Source organism: Nansenia antarctica, assembly GCF_963989245.1.
Source record: "Nansenia antarctica genome assembly, chromosome: 4".
NCBI lineage: Eukaryota > Metazoa > Chordata > Actinopteri > Argentiniformes > Microstomatidae > Nansenia > Nansenia antarctica.
In genome coordinates, this window is record NC_137689.1 from 36,923,208 (window position 1) to 36,940,707 (window position 17,500).

General features: G+C 46.2%; 1 protein-coding gene across 1 annotated transcript in view; it reads left to right on the forward strand.

Moving 5' to 3' along the window:
• The window catches only part of plxna1b (plexin A1b), a gene marked incomplete at both ends in the record, with an annotated part of 276,001 nt that overhangs the window by 30,273 nt on the left and 228,228 nt on the right, over positions 1-17,500 (forward strand). Inside the window, 2 exon segments of the mRNA XM_080529347.1 lie at positions 4,418-4,681; positions 4,683-4,721. Coding sequence (XP_080385473.1) covers positions 4,418-4,681; positions 4,683-4,721 — 303 coding nt within the window.

Below are 17,500 nucleotides of genomic sequence, written 5' to 3' on the forward strand. Positions count from 1 at the left end.
CTCCTCGAGTTTGTCAGACTCTCCCCTTGTTGTGTGTGAGTTGTGTGTGGTCAAAAAACGATTCCTTTACCCAAGCCTGCCAAGACTTCCTCCCTGCCAGCCTCACTTCCTGCTATTTCAACAATGTCCCTGACACAGTTCAGACCAATGGGCACTTGGGGAGAACCGTCATACAAAATATTCTAATAGTTCATGCAATCATTCATATTTCATTCAATCATCATGATCATTCAATAATATTCATTTGGCTCCTACAACAAGACTATCTCCTCCAGCAGATCACTTTCACACATCATGATCACTTTCAAGATCCTTCTGCTTGTCTATTAAGCTCTCACTGGCACAGCACCAGAATATCTGAAATACCTTTTGCTAGCCCATCAGCCCAATAGAGCTCTCAGGTCTTCTGCTAGCATATCAGCCCAACAGAGCTCTCAGGTCTTCTGCTAGCATATCAGCCCAACAGAGCTCTCAGGTCTTCTGACACTGGTTTTCACTGTGTACCACATGTACAAAATAAGAGATTTGGTGAGGCTGCATTCTCATTTTATGCTCCAGATTGTGGAATGCACTGCCAGTTTACATTAGGGATGCAACCTCAGCACTATGTTCAAGTCAAGACTAAAAACCCATACTTTTAATATTGCCTTTAAATTACTAAATCATTAAATTATGATTATATAATGATTGGAGCACTTTGAGCTGCAACGTTTGCAGGAAAAGCGCTCTACAAATAAAGTTATATATTTTGGTGCTGTGCCAGTGAGAGCTTTATAAACAAGCAGAAGGATCTTGAAATCTATTCTGAATTTAACAGATGCGATAACTCCCAACTGACTTGACAGCCCGACGGACGACCACGTACCGTAGCCTTAACCTTTGAGTCCCCCAGTGGAATACTGCGCTCCTCTGTAGCGTTAAGTCTTAACCCTTCACATCCACCCTGGAGATGGATGGACCCTTCATGGGGTCCTTCCCGGGGGTTGGGTTGTTGTGGGACTGCTGCCTGGGTGTCTGACTAACTGCCCGACTCAAATCCAGATGGATGGATCCTGCTCTTTATGACATGTACTTTGTTCTATGACCATGGTGTGTGTGTGTGTGTGTGTGTGTGTGTAGGGGGTTAGAGAGTGTGTGTGTGTGTGTGTGTGTGTGTGTGTGTGTGTGTGTGTAGGGGGTTAGAGTGTGCGTGTGTGCGTGTAGGGGGTTAGAGTGTGTGTGTGTGTGTAGGGGGTTAGAGTGAGTGTGTGCGTGTGTGCGTGTGCGTGTGTGTGTGTGTGTGTGTGTGTGTAGGGGGCTAGAGGGAGTTTGTGTGTGTGTGTGTGTGTGTAAGGGGTTAGTGTGTGTGTTAAGGCTGCCACGATTAGTCGACTAGTCACGACGAGGTCGACTTGCCTAGCACCAGGGGAGCCCCCCCTCCCAAATTTCGTTGTTTGGTACCTGTACTATATCAATGACAATAAAGACCATTCATTTCATTCGATAAGCATTCGTTTTTCTTCCCTGAAGCTGCCACTGGCTAGCGTCTCCCAGTGTCTTTGATGTACATGCGCAGTGTCGGTCATCCGGGGCACACGTGACTTCCCCGGAAAAACAAACAGAGAAATGTCTTCCTGTCCTCGTACCTCTAAAGTGTGGGAGCATTTCAACCACAACGTTGAAAAAAAGAATGTAAAATGTAAAATTTGCAAAGCTGAACTCGCTTATCAATGGCAGCACGTCTATGATGCGCGAGCATCTAAAAAGGAAGCACGTTGTGGCAGATGACGAGGAAGACGATGGCTCGTCTCGGTAAGCTAGTTAGCTTGTTATTGGCTAACGATATCGTTACGTTAAAAGCCTTCTTACATTATTTTACGTTGTCATCAAAGCGATACTTATCAAATAGCTAAAAATGTTGTCTTAACGTTACAGTGCTAAGAAGACTATGAGATGAGTGAAGCAAAGCAAAACTTTTGTACTCTGTACAAGTATTTATTTTTGTTTTTGTATTCTTTTGGTTGCCTAGTGCCTAGCCCACCTCATTTTACTCAGCAGTTTGCACCCTCTACTACTCTTTACATTACATTACATGCAAGTGATGCCAGAAATAGATCTGCAAAGTTCATTAAAATATCTATTTTTGAGTGAACAATCATTTTAATTGTCTTTATTTTTAGTTAGCACATGCCTACAACAACAACTAACAACTTCAAGCTAAATTTAGAAGCTGATTTAGAAGATGATAGCTAAATAAGAGCGATTGAGTAATTGTGCGATAAGCTGTAATTTATGATCCGATTAGTCGACTAATCGTTAAAATAATCGGTGACTAGTCGACTATGAAAATAATCGTTTGTGGCAGCCCTAGTGTGTGTGTAGGGGGTAAAGAGGGAGTGTGTGTGTGTGTAGGGGATTAGGGTGTGTGTGTAAGGGGTTAGAGAGTGTGTGTGTGTGTGTGTGTGTGTGTGTGTGTGTGTGTGTGTGTGTGTGTGTGTGTGTGTAAGGGGTTAGAGTGTGTGTGTGCGTGCGCAGACTGTCGTTGGCTTTGTCCAGAGGAAAGAAATGGCCCAAGGCCATTAGTGAATACAAAAGATAGTTGTTTCAGGTAATGGCTGTACACACACACACACACACACACACACACACACACACACACACACACAGTTCCTCTGTCACCCTCTCTCTCTCCCTCCATAGCCCAGTGAATGAGGGGTGGGTCTGGTAGAAACAAGCCTTTCCCTCCTCTCTTCACTTGGGGAGACAATGGCTCTCCCCCCGCCGCGGGGGGGAGGGGGGGCTTTGTTAAGTGAAATCATACCCAGCTGCCTCTCCCCTTCCTCTTTTCTTCTCCTCCTTTCTCTCCCTCCCTTTCTTCCCACTGTGAGGTAGAGAGTCTTCGGAGAGATTCAGAGGGGATGAAAAAAAAACAGAGTGAAAGAGGTTACGAGGGAGAGAGGGGGAGGGAGGGGGAGAGAGGCATATTGACATACACTGAGCTACAGTAGCAGAGGCTGAGCGATGGTGAGGAAGAGAGTGAGAAAGGAGAGAAAGTAGAAAAGGGAGAATAAAGGAATATCGACGTGTGCCGTGTTGCAAGTAATTTAGGCAGAGAGAGAGAGAGAGAGAGAGAGAGAGAGAGAGAGAGAGAGAGAGAGAGAGAGAGAGAGAGAGAGAGAGAGAGAGAGAGAGAGAGAGAGAGAGAGAGAGAGAGAGAGAGAGAGAGAGAGAGAGAGAGAGAGAGGAGAGAGAGAGAGAGAGAGAGAGAGAGAGAGAGAGAGAGAGAGAGAGAGAGAGAGAGAGAGAGAGAGAGATGGGGATCAATAAGATGATGTAGTGATAAGACTGTGGATTACACCGCCATTTACACATGTCTGTCTGTCTCTGTGTTAAATACAAACGGACCCAAATTCAGCCTTTACCTCTTCAGCACCCAACCAACATCATCATCAGGACACACACACACACAGGCTGCCCCGTCATGGGTGTGTCACGCCTCTCACGGGAGGGTGATTCTGAATGCTTTAAGGTGGCCGACCCTTGACCCTTTGAGCCTGAATACTTAATGTGTCATACCAGGAGCAAACCTCCCCATGGCAACCCAGGCGACCGTGTGGAATGTTCCCTACTGGGAAGAGGGTGGAGAGGGTGGAGAGGGGTCCCTACTGCTCACTTCTAGTGCCACGCTATTGTCCAGCCCCCCCCCCCCCCCCCCCCCCCCCCCACAGGCAGGATTGTGTACACTTGAGGAAACAGGAAATTCTCTGTGACACCGAAGGATGGAAGTCGCTTTTTTCCACTTTGTTTTTCTCTCTTTCTCTCTCTCTCTGTCTGTCTCTCTTGCTCTCTCTCTCTGTCTCTCTCTCTCACTCTCTATCTATACTATTCCCTCTGATGTATTCTTCATGTGCATTTCGTTGTATTGCAATTGCAATGCATGGTCGCACAACACAAACTGTACACATGCAATACTGCAGAGCCACGTCCACTCAACCAAGCATTTCACTCTCTCTCCCTCTCTCTCTTTCTCTCTCTCTCTCTCTCCCTCCCCCTCTCTCCCTCCCCCTCTCTCTCTCTCTCTCTCTCTCCCTCTCCCTCTCCCTCTCTCTCTCTCCCACTTCCACTCTCCCTCTCCCACTCTCCCTCTCCCTCTCTCCCTCTCCCTCTCCCTCTCTCTCTCGCTCTCTCTCTTTCTCTCTCTCTCAATTCAATTTACATTTTAAAGGGCTTTATTGTCATGGGAAACATCCATTTACATTGCCAAAGCAAGTGTGAAGATAAAAACCCCAAACCAAAAAGAATGTAACGTACATGCAGAATGTTACTAGAATAACTAAATGATTCAACTCATCTCTCTCTCTCTCTCTCTCTCTCTCTCTCTCTCTCTCTCTCTCTCTCTCTCTCTCTCTCTCTCTCTCTGTCTCTGTCTTCCTAACAGCCTCTCCAGATCGATGACAACTTCTGCGGCCAGGACTTTAACCAGCCCCTGGGCGGCACCAGCACCATAGAAGGAATACCGCTCTTCGTGGACAAGGATGACGGGATGACCTCGGTGGCGGCGTACGAGTACCGCGGGAACACGGTGGCGTTCGTGGGCACGCGCAACGGCCGGATGAAGAAGGTAGGAAATGAAAGGATTGGTTTATTTAATTTTATTTTTGTGTCCTTGGGCAAAACGCTGAAGCCCAAATTGCTCCCAATGAGCGGGTCGGCGCTTGCTTGGTAGCTTGGCCGCCATTGGTGTGTGTGAATGGGTGAAAAAGAGGTGGTTGTAAAGCGCTTTGGAATAAGGAGCTATATAAGTCAGTCCATTTTTCTTTATAAATTGGTTGACCGAGGGAGCCTTAAAAGTGGCCTCAAGCTTTTGGATTTTGGCGGGAAATGTTTTTGTAAAAGCTGCTGCTTTTTACCTCGCTAGGCGCTAACATCGCTGTGGTTTCCTTCAGTGGTTGGAGAGCGCTCAGTGAATATCGCGCAGCGGTTTAGAGAGACTGTCGACTCGTGTCAGTGGCAACGCACAACTACTCTGTGGTGAATGCGTACAGCAGACTGCAGGGTTATCAGCTGTTAGGGCACTTGTATTGAGCTGAGTCTTTTCTTTTGAATATAATCATATTAGTCTCTGTGAAGATGTTGGCTACATACATTAGTCGTGCGTGTGCGTGTGCGTGTGTGAATGTGCGTGTGTATGTGTGTGTAGCAGATGTGGTTGAGGTGAATCCAGCCTGGCAACAAACACTTCACACGTCTGTGCTCAGGCAGCTTCAGTACCACCACGCTAGGGCTGCACGATTAATCGATTTTAAATCGAAATCGCGATTTGAAATGATGCGATTAGCTAATCGCAAAGCCTGCGATTTGCCTGCGATTTTTTTTTAATTTTAAATTTTTTTTAAACCTTTATTTTACCAGGAAGTCACATTGAGATTAAAACCTCTTTTGGAAATTTGATCAGCACTCATGGAATGCCTCTTGTCCAATCAAATTACTTGGTCTCTTTATGACTTTGAACCCGGCGCTCTCAGAGCGAATTTACGAACGCAGGCATAGGTTGTGTCACGACAGTCAGTCCAATTATTATGAGACTTTGGGCTAACGTAACGGAGACAATTAGACACCACATGGCTTACTGGACGTATGATAAACGTTAGTATGTTATAATTGCGACAGGTAAGTGTACAATTTCACTATACTAACTGTACCAGCCAAGTGCATGTCGGTGCTGTTAGTCCAGCCTTAAACTTAGCTTAGCTAACTTGTAGTCTTTGAGACGGTAGCTTAGCTTAGCTACTCATGCTAACCCGGCGTTAAAGTACAGACACAGAGTTGACAGTCTCAGCAACCTGCGGCTTGGTGTTTATATAGTATAGCAGGCTTATGGATACATGGAAGTTAACTGTTCTGTTGTCAAACATGAATGTGTCCTGTATGCATAACCTCATACCAGCCGGCTTTAAAGACGCAGAGGTTAGCCTAGCCTAGCCTTGGGCTGAAGTATGTCACAGATTCCTAAGTCAAGGTGACGTGTGTCTGTGCTCCATAGTCAGAGACCACCATTCTATCATTCATCAGTTCGACTGTTGACCGAGTCATCTAGATGTGGTCCTTTCAGTTATAGTCACAGTGTATCCCCAAATGATCATTTTAATAGCTGGATCATCTTAGAAAGTAGCCACCTGTCTAGATGAGATGAGGTTATCATATATACAATTCATATCTTTTAAGTTCTCATCCTTGCATTAGAATTAGAGCAGTTAATAGTTTGATGGTATCATGTGGTAATGCTCTCTGAAAATAGGTGATATTCATCCAATCACCTGCCAAGTATTTTTTGAAAGTACCTGCCCTTTTCCAAACAGCTTCCAATTAAGCTTTCCTAGATGGTTGTGTGAAACAAACCACCTGAGTCAGGTTAGTAATGCTCCATCACATGTTTTAATCTGAAGCTTGATTTTAAAGCAACCCAACTTTAAAGCAACCCAATGTAAGTTTAGTTCTTTCACTCGTAGCTCGGGCTGTGGGGGTGCTAGAGGAGGGAGCCTCTAAGTCCCCTGAAGACGTACAAACAAACTGCACGTTGATACGACCTTCCTAGCCGGAGATATGGCCACACTTGACAAAAACTCCCCTTTTTTTTTTTTTTTTTTTTTTTTTTTTTGCTATTTAAAAAAATAATAATCGCAAATTAATCGCAATCGCGATATCTGTCCAAATAATCGCAATTCGATTTTCCCCCCAAATCGTGCAGCCCTACACCACGCCTACCCGGACTAACAGACTAAAGTTCAGTTTCTTCCCCAGTGCCATAAGTGCACTAAACTCGGCTAAGATCTAAGCAAAACAAAACAAAAATCCCCTCTGTAACCCCCCCCCCCCCTGTGCAATATGAGAAGCTACTGTGCAATAACCAAGGAAACAGTGCAATGTTCTATAACCCTGCAATATGTTTACATTCTTGTGTTAGGTTTTCATATACATGTTCATATGTTTATAAAAGTACACAGTTACATGCTAACTCCCCCCTGTCTATATACCCCCCTGTGAATAGGCCATATAGTGTATATATACGTTTACATAATAGATACATTCTCAGATTCCTACCGATCACATATCCCCCTATTTATATCCCCCCTATTTATGTCTATTTATGTGTCATTCTTGTGTTTTATTATCTTAGGACTGTGTTTGTTTGTTAGCACCTAGGGTTTGCATTTAAATGTTGTTGTCCCTGTTACCATGACAGTAAAGATCATTCATACATTCATTCATAACACTGCCTTTCAGCACGCAAGGTGACCTGAGTTAGAATCCCTGTGTGTCTCCTAGAGTCAGCGCCCAATGCTGAGCCCCCGCCCACGTGATGACATTATGGATTCAGAGTTGAGGTGAAGTCATCAGGGGGGGTCTATAAACCGTCCCAGCAGCCCCGGCGGTCCACTGCCTCCCTCTCCTCTCTGTTAACGCCACGCCATCCATCACTCACCCTGGATGAATGTTTAAGTGGCTCAGACAACAGGTGGGACGTTACCACGGTAATAAAGGCCTCACCCCCCCCCCCCCCCCCCATTGCTGTCAGACTAGACCGGCTGGGAGATAGAAGGGGAAGGAGGGATGGAGGGATGGGAGATGGAAGGGGAAGGAGGGATGGGAGGGAAGGAGGGATGGAGGGACGGAGGGACGGAGGGACGGAGGGACGGAGGGATGGGAGATGGAGAGATGGAGTGATGTAGGGATGGAGGGACGGAGGCAGGGCCGGTCCTAGGCATTTAGGTGCCCTAGGCGAGAGTATGATTTGATGCCCCACCCATTTTTTTAGGGGCGCCACCACCACATTAAGCCACCAGTACTGCCTCATCACCACCCACACATTCAACAGTAAAAATATGGATAACAATGGTTTCAACACAAAAATAGACAGTAGGCTGAGACATATTTTCATAGAGACATTAAATTCATAGAGACAAAATTATTGAAATGTAAAAAAAAAGAAAAAAAAAAAGTTTTGGGCATTTGGCGCCCCCCAGGCATTTGGCGGCCTAGGCGACTGCCTAGTTCGCCTATGCCTAGGACCGGCCCTGGACGGAGGGATGGGAGATGGAGGGACGGAGGGACGGAGGGATGGAGGGACAGAGGGATGAGGGATGGAGGGACGGAGGGATGAGAGATGGAGGAGTTACAGGGGTTGTAGATTGATGGGGTCCCTTGCTGCTTGTGTCTATCCCTCTCAGTCTGTCTCCTCCATGTCTCTCAGTCTGTCTCCTCCATGTCTCTCTGTCTGTCTCCTCCATGTCTCTCAGTCTGTCTCCTCCATGTCTCTCAGTCTGTCTCCTCCATGTCTCTCAGTCTGTCTCCTCCATGTCTCTCAGTCTGTCTCCTCCATGTCTCTCAGTCTGTCTCCTCCATGTCTCTCAGTCTGTCTCCTCCATGTCTCTCAGTCTGTCTCCTCCATGTCTCTCTGTCTGTCTCCTCCATTTCTCTCAGTCTGTCTCCTCCATGTCTCTCAGTCTGTCTCCTCCATGTCTCTCTGTCTGTCTCCTCCATGTCTCTCTGAGGGCTTTTTATTGCTTTGATTTTGATTCTGATTTTGATTTTGATTTGTGTGTGTGTGTGTGTCGATTACCATACTTTTCTCTCAGTATTAGTATGCGTTGTCTGTACAGTGTATGGCGGCCTCGATGATTGGTGTGTGTGTGTGTGTGTATTTGGTGTGTGTGTGTGTGTGTGTGTGTGTGTGTGTGTGTGTACATGTGCGCGTGCGTGCATGTGTGTAATGAAAAGTTAAGCTCCAGTCTATTGAGGTTGAGACTCAGAGACTCAGGCTGGATCAGCTCATTGTAATTCAACCCAGTTTCCCTCCTGCACCGCTGAAGGCCTGTCATTGATTCACCATTATGAATATGTAATCAGTGTGTGTGTGTGTGTGTGTGTGTGTGTGTGAGAGCGAGCGAGCGAGCACATGATAATGTGTTTGTGTGTGTGTGTGTGTGTGTGTGTGTGTGTGTGTGTGACAGCACAATGCAATGTTGACTAAGATTCAGCACTGCACATTTGTCAAAGTGACACCCATTCAGTTATTTTGGCTTCGGCGCGGTTTGTTTATTTATTTATTTTCTCCATTTGTCTATTTGTATCTCTTTTCTCTTTCCTTGGCATAATGTAGGCTTGTTAAGGTATGCATGTGCCTGCAATGGGTATGGAGATGAGGGGGGGGGAGAGAGAGTCACTAGTTCCCTCACGGCAAAAAAAAACACAAGCAAGATATTGAATACCACAGTCGTCCTAGGTTGTGTTTGTACAAGCCAGTGAGGGAGGCTGATACAAGCCAGTACGCTGGGCGGCTGTGTCTCAGGAGGTAGAGGCTGGTAGAGGTAGAGGCTGGTGGAGGTAGAGGCTGTGTCTCAGGAGGTAGAGGCTGTGTCTCACGAGGTAGAGGCTGTGTCTCAGGAGGTAGAGGCTGTGTCTCAGGAGGTAGAGGCGGTGTCTCAGGAGGTAGAGGTGGTGTCTCAGGAGGTAGAGGCTGTGTCTCAGGAGGTAGAGGCTGTGTCTCAGGAGGCAGATCGGCGGTTCGAGCCCCGGCTGGCCACATGTCGAGGTGTCCTTGGGCAAGACACTGAACCCCAAATTGCTCCCAGTGAGGGGGCCGGCGCCTTGCATGGTAGCTTGCCGCCATTGGTGTGTGAACGGGTGAATGAGAAGCCGTTGTAAAGCGCTTTGGATGAAGGCGCTATATAAGTCAGTCCATTTACCATTTACTTCATATAGCTCACTACCAAATGAACACACAGAGAGAGGAGGAGGAGGAGGAGGAGGAGGAGGAGGAGGAGGAGGAGGAGGAGGAGGAGATGAAGGGATAGATCTGTTGAGATGTGAAATGGAGAAAAGGTTTCGGCTTGTCCCCCTGGTGTGTGTGTGTGTGTGTGTGTGTGTGTGTGTGTGTGTGTGTGTGTGTTTGTGTGTTTGTGGAGTGTATTATCTATGATCTGTTAGTTGATGACGTCTTTGGAGGAGGGTAAGAACCATCCTATGGTCCATGACTTCCCCTCTCTGACCCTGGACACACATGGGGATGTATGGGTGTAACTGGCACCCTAATAGTCCATCAACATCAACCTGGGCCCCCAAGAGGCACACACACACAAACACACACACACACACACACTCACGCAAAGCTCCTCCTGCCTGCGTTGCCAGGTTGGCAGTGTGGTGGAGCTCCTCTCATCAGAGGGGGTAGAACTGTCCCATCTGCTCTCTCCAGCCTCTCTGCCAGGCTCTGCCCCACTGTGCCCAATTTGGGCCCGTTTTGGGCCCAGGTACCACCGCCCGCTCCCTCTCAATGGAGCCCCCCCCCCCCCCCCCCCTCCCCCCCTTATGGGCTGTTGAAGACAACCGGAATACGTGGAGGGAGGAAGTTGTTGTTGTTGTTGTGTTGGCCTCTCCTGTGTTCTAGTCTTCTAGTGGTTTCTAAAGCAGCTGTCGACCATTTGGCGCTGGCAACGGTAATGACGACCCCCCGCGGAGCGATGCGCTTTTTAGCGTCTCGTTTTCTAGCGCCGGCGGACCATCAACTCCTCGACAGCACACCCACGGGTCCACCCCCCCCGCCGCCTCTGGTGATGAGGTGGTTCTGTTCTGGTGATGATGTGGTTCTGTTGTGGTGATGAGGTGGTTCTGTTGTGGTGATGAGGTGGTTCTGTTCTGGTGATGAGGTGGTTCTGTTGTGGTGATGAGGTGGTTCTGTTGTGGTGATGAGGTGGTTCTGTTCTGGTGATGAGGTGGTTCTGTTGTGGTGATGAGGTGGTTCTGTTCTGGTGATGAGGTGGTTCTGTTGTGGTGATGAGGTGGTTCTGTTCTGGTGATGAGGTGGTTCTGTTGTGGTGATGAGGTGGTTCTGTTGTGGTGATGAGGTGGTTCTGGTGTGGTGATGAGGTGGTTCTGTTGTGGTGATGATGTGGTTCTGTTGTGGTGATGAGGTGGTTCTGTTGTGGTGATGAGGTGGTTCTGGTGATGAGGTGGTTCTGTTGTGGTGATGAGGTGGTTCTGGTGATGAGGTAGTTCTGTTGTGGTGATGAGGTGGTTCTGGTGTGGTGATGAGGTGGTTCTGGTGTGGTGATGAGGTGGTTCTGTTGTGGTGATGAGGGGGTTCTGTTGTGGTGATGATGTGGTTCTGTTGTGGTGATGAGGTGGTTCTGTTGTGGTGATGAGGTGGTTCTGGTGTGGTGATGAGGTGGTTCTGGTGTGGTGATGAGGTGGTTCTGGTGATGAGGTGGTTCTGGTGATGAGATGGTTCTGGTGATGAGGTGGTTCTGGTGTGGTGATGAGGTGGTTCTGGTGTGGTGATGAGGTAGTTCTGGTGTGGTGATGAGGTGGTTCTGGTGTGGTGTTAACTCTTCACCATCCATGAGGAGCAGTATTGGATTGTTTGAGAAATATCACTGGCAGCAGATTTGATGGATGGATGGCTGGATGGATGGATGAATAGATAGATGGATGGATGGATAAATAGATGGATGGATGGATGAATAGATGGATGGATGGATGAATAGATGGATGGATGGATGAACAGATGGATGGATGGTTGAATAGATGGATGAATGGATGGATGGATGAATAGATGGATGGATGGATGGATGGATGAATAGATGGATGGATGGTTGAACAGATGGATGAATAGATGGATGGATGGATGAATAGATGGATGGATGGTTGAATAGATGGATGAATAGATGGATGGATGATTGAATAGATGGATGAATAGATTCATGGATGGATGAATAGATTGATGAATAGATGGATGAATACATGGATGAATGGTTGAATATATGGATGAATATATGGATGGATGGATGAATAGATGGATGAATAGATGGATGGATGGATGGATGGATGAATAGATGGATGGATGGTTGAACAGATGGATGAATAGATGGATGGATGGATGAATAGATGGATGGATGGTTGAATAGATGGATGAATAGATGGATGGATGATTGAATAGATGGATGAATAGATTCATGGATGGATGAATAGATTGATGAATAGATGGATGAATACATGGATGAATGGTTGAATATATGGATGAATATATGGATGGATGGATGAATAGATGGATGAATAGATGAATGGATGGATGAATAGATGGATGGATGATTGAATAGATGGATGAATAGATTAATGGATGGATGAATATATTGATGAATAGATGGATGAATACATGGATGGATGGTTGAATAGATGGATGGATGAATAGATGGATGAATAGATGGATGAATAAATGAATGGATGGATGAATAGATGGATGAATACATGCATGGATGGTTGAATATATGGTTGAATAGATGGATGAATAGATGGATGGATGAATAGATGGATGAATAGATGGATGGATGGATGAATAGATGGATGGATGGATGAATAGATGGATGAATAGATGAATAGATGGATGGATGGATGGATGGATGTCATCACGCGTCCCGAAGCTAAAGCCCAGTTTATGCTTCTGTGTAAAATCGACGGCGTAGGCTACGGTGACGCGCACCTCTCCAAAAATGTAACTACGCGGCAGTTTCAACCAACCGTAAGCACAGTGATTGGTCCGCTTGGTAGCACATTATTCCGACATGATTCCGACTCTCGTCGGCCAAAATGCGGAAGCCATGACAGAAATGTCATTTACTTTTTCTGTAATTACTTATTAATTAAGATTTGAAAAATTATGATAACCATCGTATTATCTTAGTTTAATGTCATTTCAATGCATCATAGAACTTTTATTTACAACAAGCATAACAAAATGTTTTTGCTAATATGCCGCTTTGAGTACACCGTTCCAATGGAGCGCCCTATGGAAGCGTCAGGCACAGCCTTCCTATAAGGAGCGCGTTTCACATTTACGAGATGTACAATCCTGTTTATTTAGAAATAAATGATTAGTTACAGGGAGCCCCATGGCTGTTCGTTGGGTTTAAATTATATTTATGATAGACATATTTAATGTAAAGTTATCTATAACAACTGTGATTGGTCCGATTGGTAGCGTCACATTCCGACTCTCTCGTAAATGCGGAAGTCATGACAGAAATGTCATTAACTTTTTCTGTAATTACTTATTAATAAAGATTTGAAAAATGATGATAACCATCTTATTATCTTAGTTTACTGTCATTTCAATGCATTATAGGGGGTAGTGGTGGTCTAGTGGATAGTGAGTTGGACTTGTGATCGGAAGGTTGTGAGTTCAAATCCCGCCTGAAAACCACACCACTACTAGTGTGCCCTTGAGTAAGGCACTTAGCCCTCAGTTACTCCAGGGGGACTGTCCCTGTAATTCGTAATTGTAAGTCGCTTTGGATTAAAAGCGTCTGCTAAATGGCAAAATTATAGAAATTTTCTTTACAACAAGCATAACAAAAATACGTTTTTTGATCGCTATTATGCCGCTATGAATACACCGACCAACGCGACGAGGTCCGCTGTCCGCGGACCTACGCAGAACTATAAACTTGGAGAGCCCTCGCGTAGGCTACGGCGTAGCCGCGCGTAAATTCGACGCAGAAGCATAAACTGGGCTTAACTCTAAACCCACACTCTTGATTAGAATTAGCTTCCCCCCCTCACTGCCTTTAAAGGGTCAATCCCCAAGACCTGAGGGGATGGATGATGTGGAGTGTGTGTGTGTGTGTGTGTGTGTGTGTGTAGGAGTGTGTTTAGGGTGTGTGTCAGAGTGTGTGTAAACCTCCTGGGTGTGTCAGCTGTCCCGGGGGGCGGGGGTGGGGGGTGGGGGGGCGGGGGTCTCCAGGAGGAGAGAGTGTCATAGGCTAATTGACTGATCATTGTTATTCTTTCCCCGCATAATGCTGCTGTGTCAACAACATGTGTGTGTGTGTGTGTGTGTGTGTGTGTGTGTATGTGTGTGAGTGAGCAAGTGTGTGTGTGTGTGTGTGTGTGTGTGTGTGTGTGTGTGATTTGGCAGACTGACAGCAGCCCCCCACGGTCCCTCTGCCGCAGGCGTGATAATGATGGGACAGACCCTGCTCGGTGACTAAGCCCCCCTACCCCTCCCTCCCTCCCTCCCTCCCTGTGCAGTCCATTTAGACAGAGATAGATAGATAGATAGATAGATAGATAGATATAGGTAGGTTGGTAGGTATTGATTGATTGATTGATTGAGTGGAGGGAAGGATGTAGGTCCCTATAGAGAAGGAGATGGTAGGGCCATGTATACTGACATGTCTGTTAGAAGGGGACATATGGAGACTGACTGGTAGAGAGAGAGAGAGAGAAGGAGGGATGGATGGTTAGCTAGGTTTCCCTGTCTTGATCGCTTCCCTCTCTCCTTTCCTCCCTCCCTCTAGCCCCCCCTCTCTCTCTCTCTCTCTCTCTCTCTCTCTCTCTCTCTCTCTCTCTCTCCCTTTCTCTAGTCCATCTGTATAGAAGGTCATTCTGTGTGTGTAGAGCAGTGATGCCGGTAACGCGTTACTAAGTAACGCATTACTCTAATCTGAATACTTTTTTCAGTAACGAGTATTCTAACGCGATACTATTTCCAAATCAGTAATCGGATTAAAGTTACTTATTCAAGTGACTGTGCGTTACTATTGCGTTACTACCTCATAACTTAGGCTAAATGCAGTATTTCTTTGTAATGTTCGATAGTAAACAAACATTTGTTTGCTTTTCTCGTGTCTTGGGGAGTGACGTCAGTGCTCACATTTTCAACACGAGGTTGCAGCAGAATCGCTCACGTGTATCACCACGCTGATTGCACAGTGTAAACAGAAGAATGGAGCGAGAACAGAGATATGCGTTAAATAGCTGGAAATATAAGGATTATTTTGAGTTTGTGTCAGCAAAGGATGACAAGAACATAAATGTTCGTTGTACACTCTGTGCTGGCAAGAAAATATTGTCCTGTGGTAAAAGCCTGAATGGTCAGGGTAGGTTTTAGGTTTTGTGAAACCACTCCTTGCTAGTTACTGTTAAATAAAGATTATATTTATTTTATTGTTTAAAAACAAGTATTTATGTTGGGTGAGGCAAAGAAAGACTCTTTATTTTGTTGTTTTAAGGCAGCTGCCAATAGTAACTAAAAAAGTAACTAGTAATCTAACTTAGTTACTTTTAAAATCAAGTAATCAGTAACTAGATTACTTTTTAAAGGAGTAATCAGTAATCAGAATACTTTTTCAAAGTAACTGTGGCAACACTGGTGTAGAGTGTGTGTGTGTGTGTGTGTGTGTGTGTGTGTGTGTGTGTGTGTGTGTGTGTGTGTGTGTGGCTTGGCTGCAGTACAGAGGCTGGTATTGTGTGGGCGGGAGCTATCCCACTGGTCATCAGTTCGGGGGGAGGGGGAGAGAGAGGGAGGGGCAGAGGGAGGGAGAGAGGGAAACAGAGAGGGATTCGGAGAGCGGAGGAGAGGAGGACCCCAGAGGGAGGTGTGACCACACTCTTCCACACAAACGTTCCCCACCTCTACCACAGAAGAACACCCCCTAGCTCACACCACTATGTGTGTGTGTGTGTGTGTGTGTGTGTTCACTGTCGCTAGTCGTGACCCAGAGGAGAGGTCCCACGACCGTGTAGACAGACAGACAGACAGACAGACAGACAGACAGACATACAGGCATAAACCTACGCTACAGTAATACGAGGAAGATATCAATATTAGCAACATGTCACTTTTACATTTTCACCATTTTAGCTTTTATTCCACTCAGGTGAAGTAAGGGCCTTACTCAAGGGCACACTCGTGGTGGTGTTCCCCAGGTGGGATTTGCACCCACAACCTTCTCATCATCGCCAGTCCAACTCACAATCCACTCTGTCTCCCACTCTGCCTGCCGATTGGCTGCTCTGTTGTTTCCTTGGGGAGCCGTGGCAGAGTGGGGGGGTCGTCAGCCTCACTAGTGTCACCTGGGTTTGGGGCGTTGAGGATATACATGGTGGGATTGTCCTCAGCTTAGGGTGTGTTCTCACTAGAACATTTGCTTCACTTGAAACAGAGTTTAGGATATAGTTTGTTTGCTCTGCGTCGTTTGGAGCGGTGAGAACGTGCATTCGAAGTCGCTCCCGGAGCAAAGAACCCTCGGATGCTCCGCTTGAAAAGGGTGGTTTCGCTCCAGTAAGAAACGACGCATCCATCACTTTGCTTTGGTGAGCTTTTGGTGAGAACGCTGCTCGAGGCAGTCCATAGGAAAACAACACCGCAGGCGTGTTGATCTGGATAAGAGCGGGACGAACGGGCAATTTTATCTTTTTCTGACCAATCAACTACCACATCTGTTGCTTCGATTGCGTATGTTACTTCGTTTACATGAAGGGCTGTGAGAACGCAAATCAGAGAAATCATTTATGCAACAATGTTGCGAACTCATCCACTTGCTCCGGGTCTCGATTCGGACTTTCATGTGAGAACATGACCTTAGTGGCTCTTCCATTTACTTTTCTTCCTTCTAGGGCTTTGGTGAGGTGTCGGGTTACCTGGGTTTTGGGCCTCCTATTTTTACACTACACACATACACCCCTTACACATACAACACACATACACCCCTTACACATACAACACACATACATACACACATACACCCCTTACACATACAACACACATTCTATACTCATTCACTCATTACATGGCATACAGTACTGATTCTTATCCATATTCCTATACAAATGTTCTTTAGTTTATTTTGCTTAATTAGTATAATTAACAACTGAAGTTGTCTAATTCAAACACACGTGGGGACTCCCTTTTTTGCCACTGCCTTCGGGTTTGTGACAATATAGAATAATACCAGACTATTAATATATTAATATACCCCACCATGGCTCTATTACCAGACTATTAATATACCCCACCATGGCTCTATTACCAGACTATTAATATACCCCACCATGGCTCTATTACCAGACTATTAATTTATCAATATACCCCACCATGGCTCTAATACCAGACTATTAATATACCCCACCATGGCTCTATTACCAGACTATTAATATACCCCACCATGGCTCTATTACCAGACTATTAATATACCCCACCATGGCTATAATTCCCAGACTATTAATATACCCCACCATGGCTCTAATACCAGACTATTAATATACCCCACCATGGCTCTGATCTGGAACAGAATCTAACAACATGTGTGTGGATGAGAGCCACTGGCGGGGGTCTGGTGTGTTATCTGGCGGGATACCCTAGCTGTCTGGCTGTGTTCGAGGGACTAGCGAACGGTGTTCCGCTGGAAGGGACGTGACGTCAACACGCCGACGCCGGTCTTTAGCAAACGACTGCCGACGTTGTGGGTTCGATCCCCAGGTCAGGCACCGTAGAACCGTAGAACACGGGTGAACCATGGTCTATGTACACGTGTGTTGTGGTGGGAAGTGGCTTTGTGCGTACAAGTGTGTGTGCTCAACGGGATCCTCTCTCTCTCGGGGTGTGTGTTCTCTCTCTCGGGGTGTGTGTTCTCTCTCTCGGGTGTGTGTTCGGCATCCCTGCGGATGTTGACTGACTGAGGAAGCG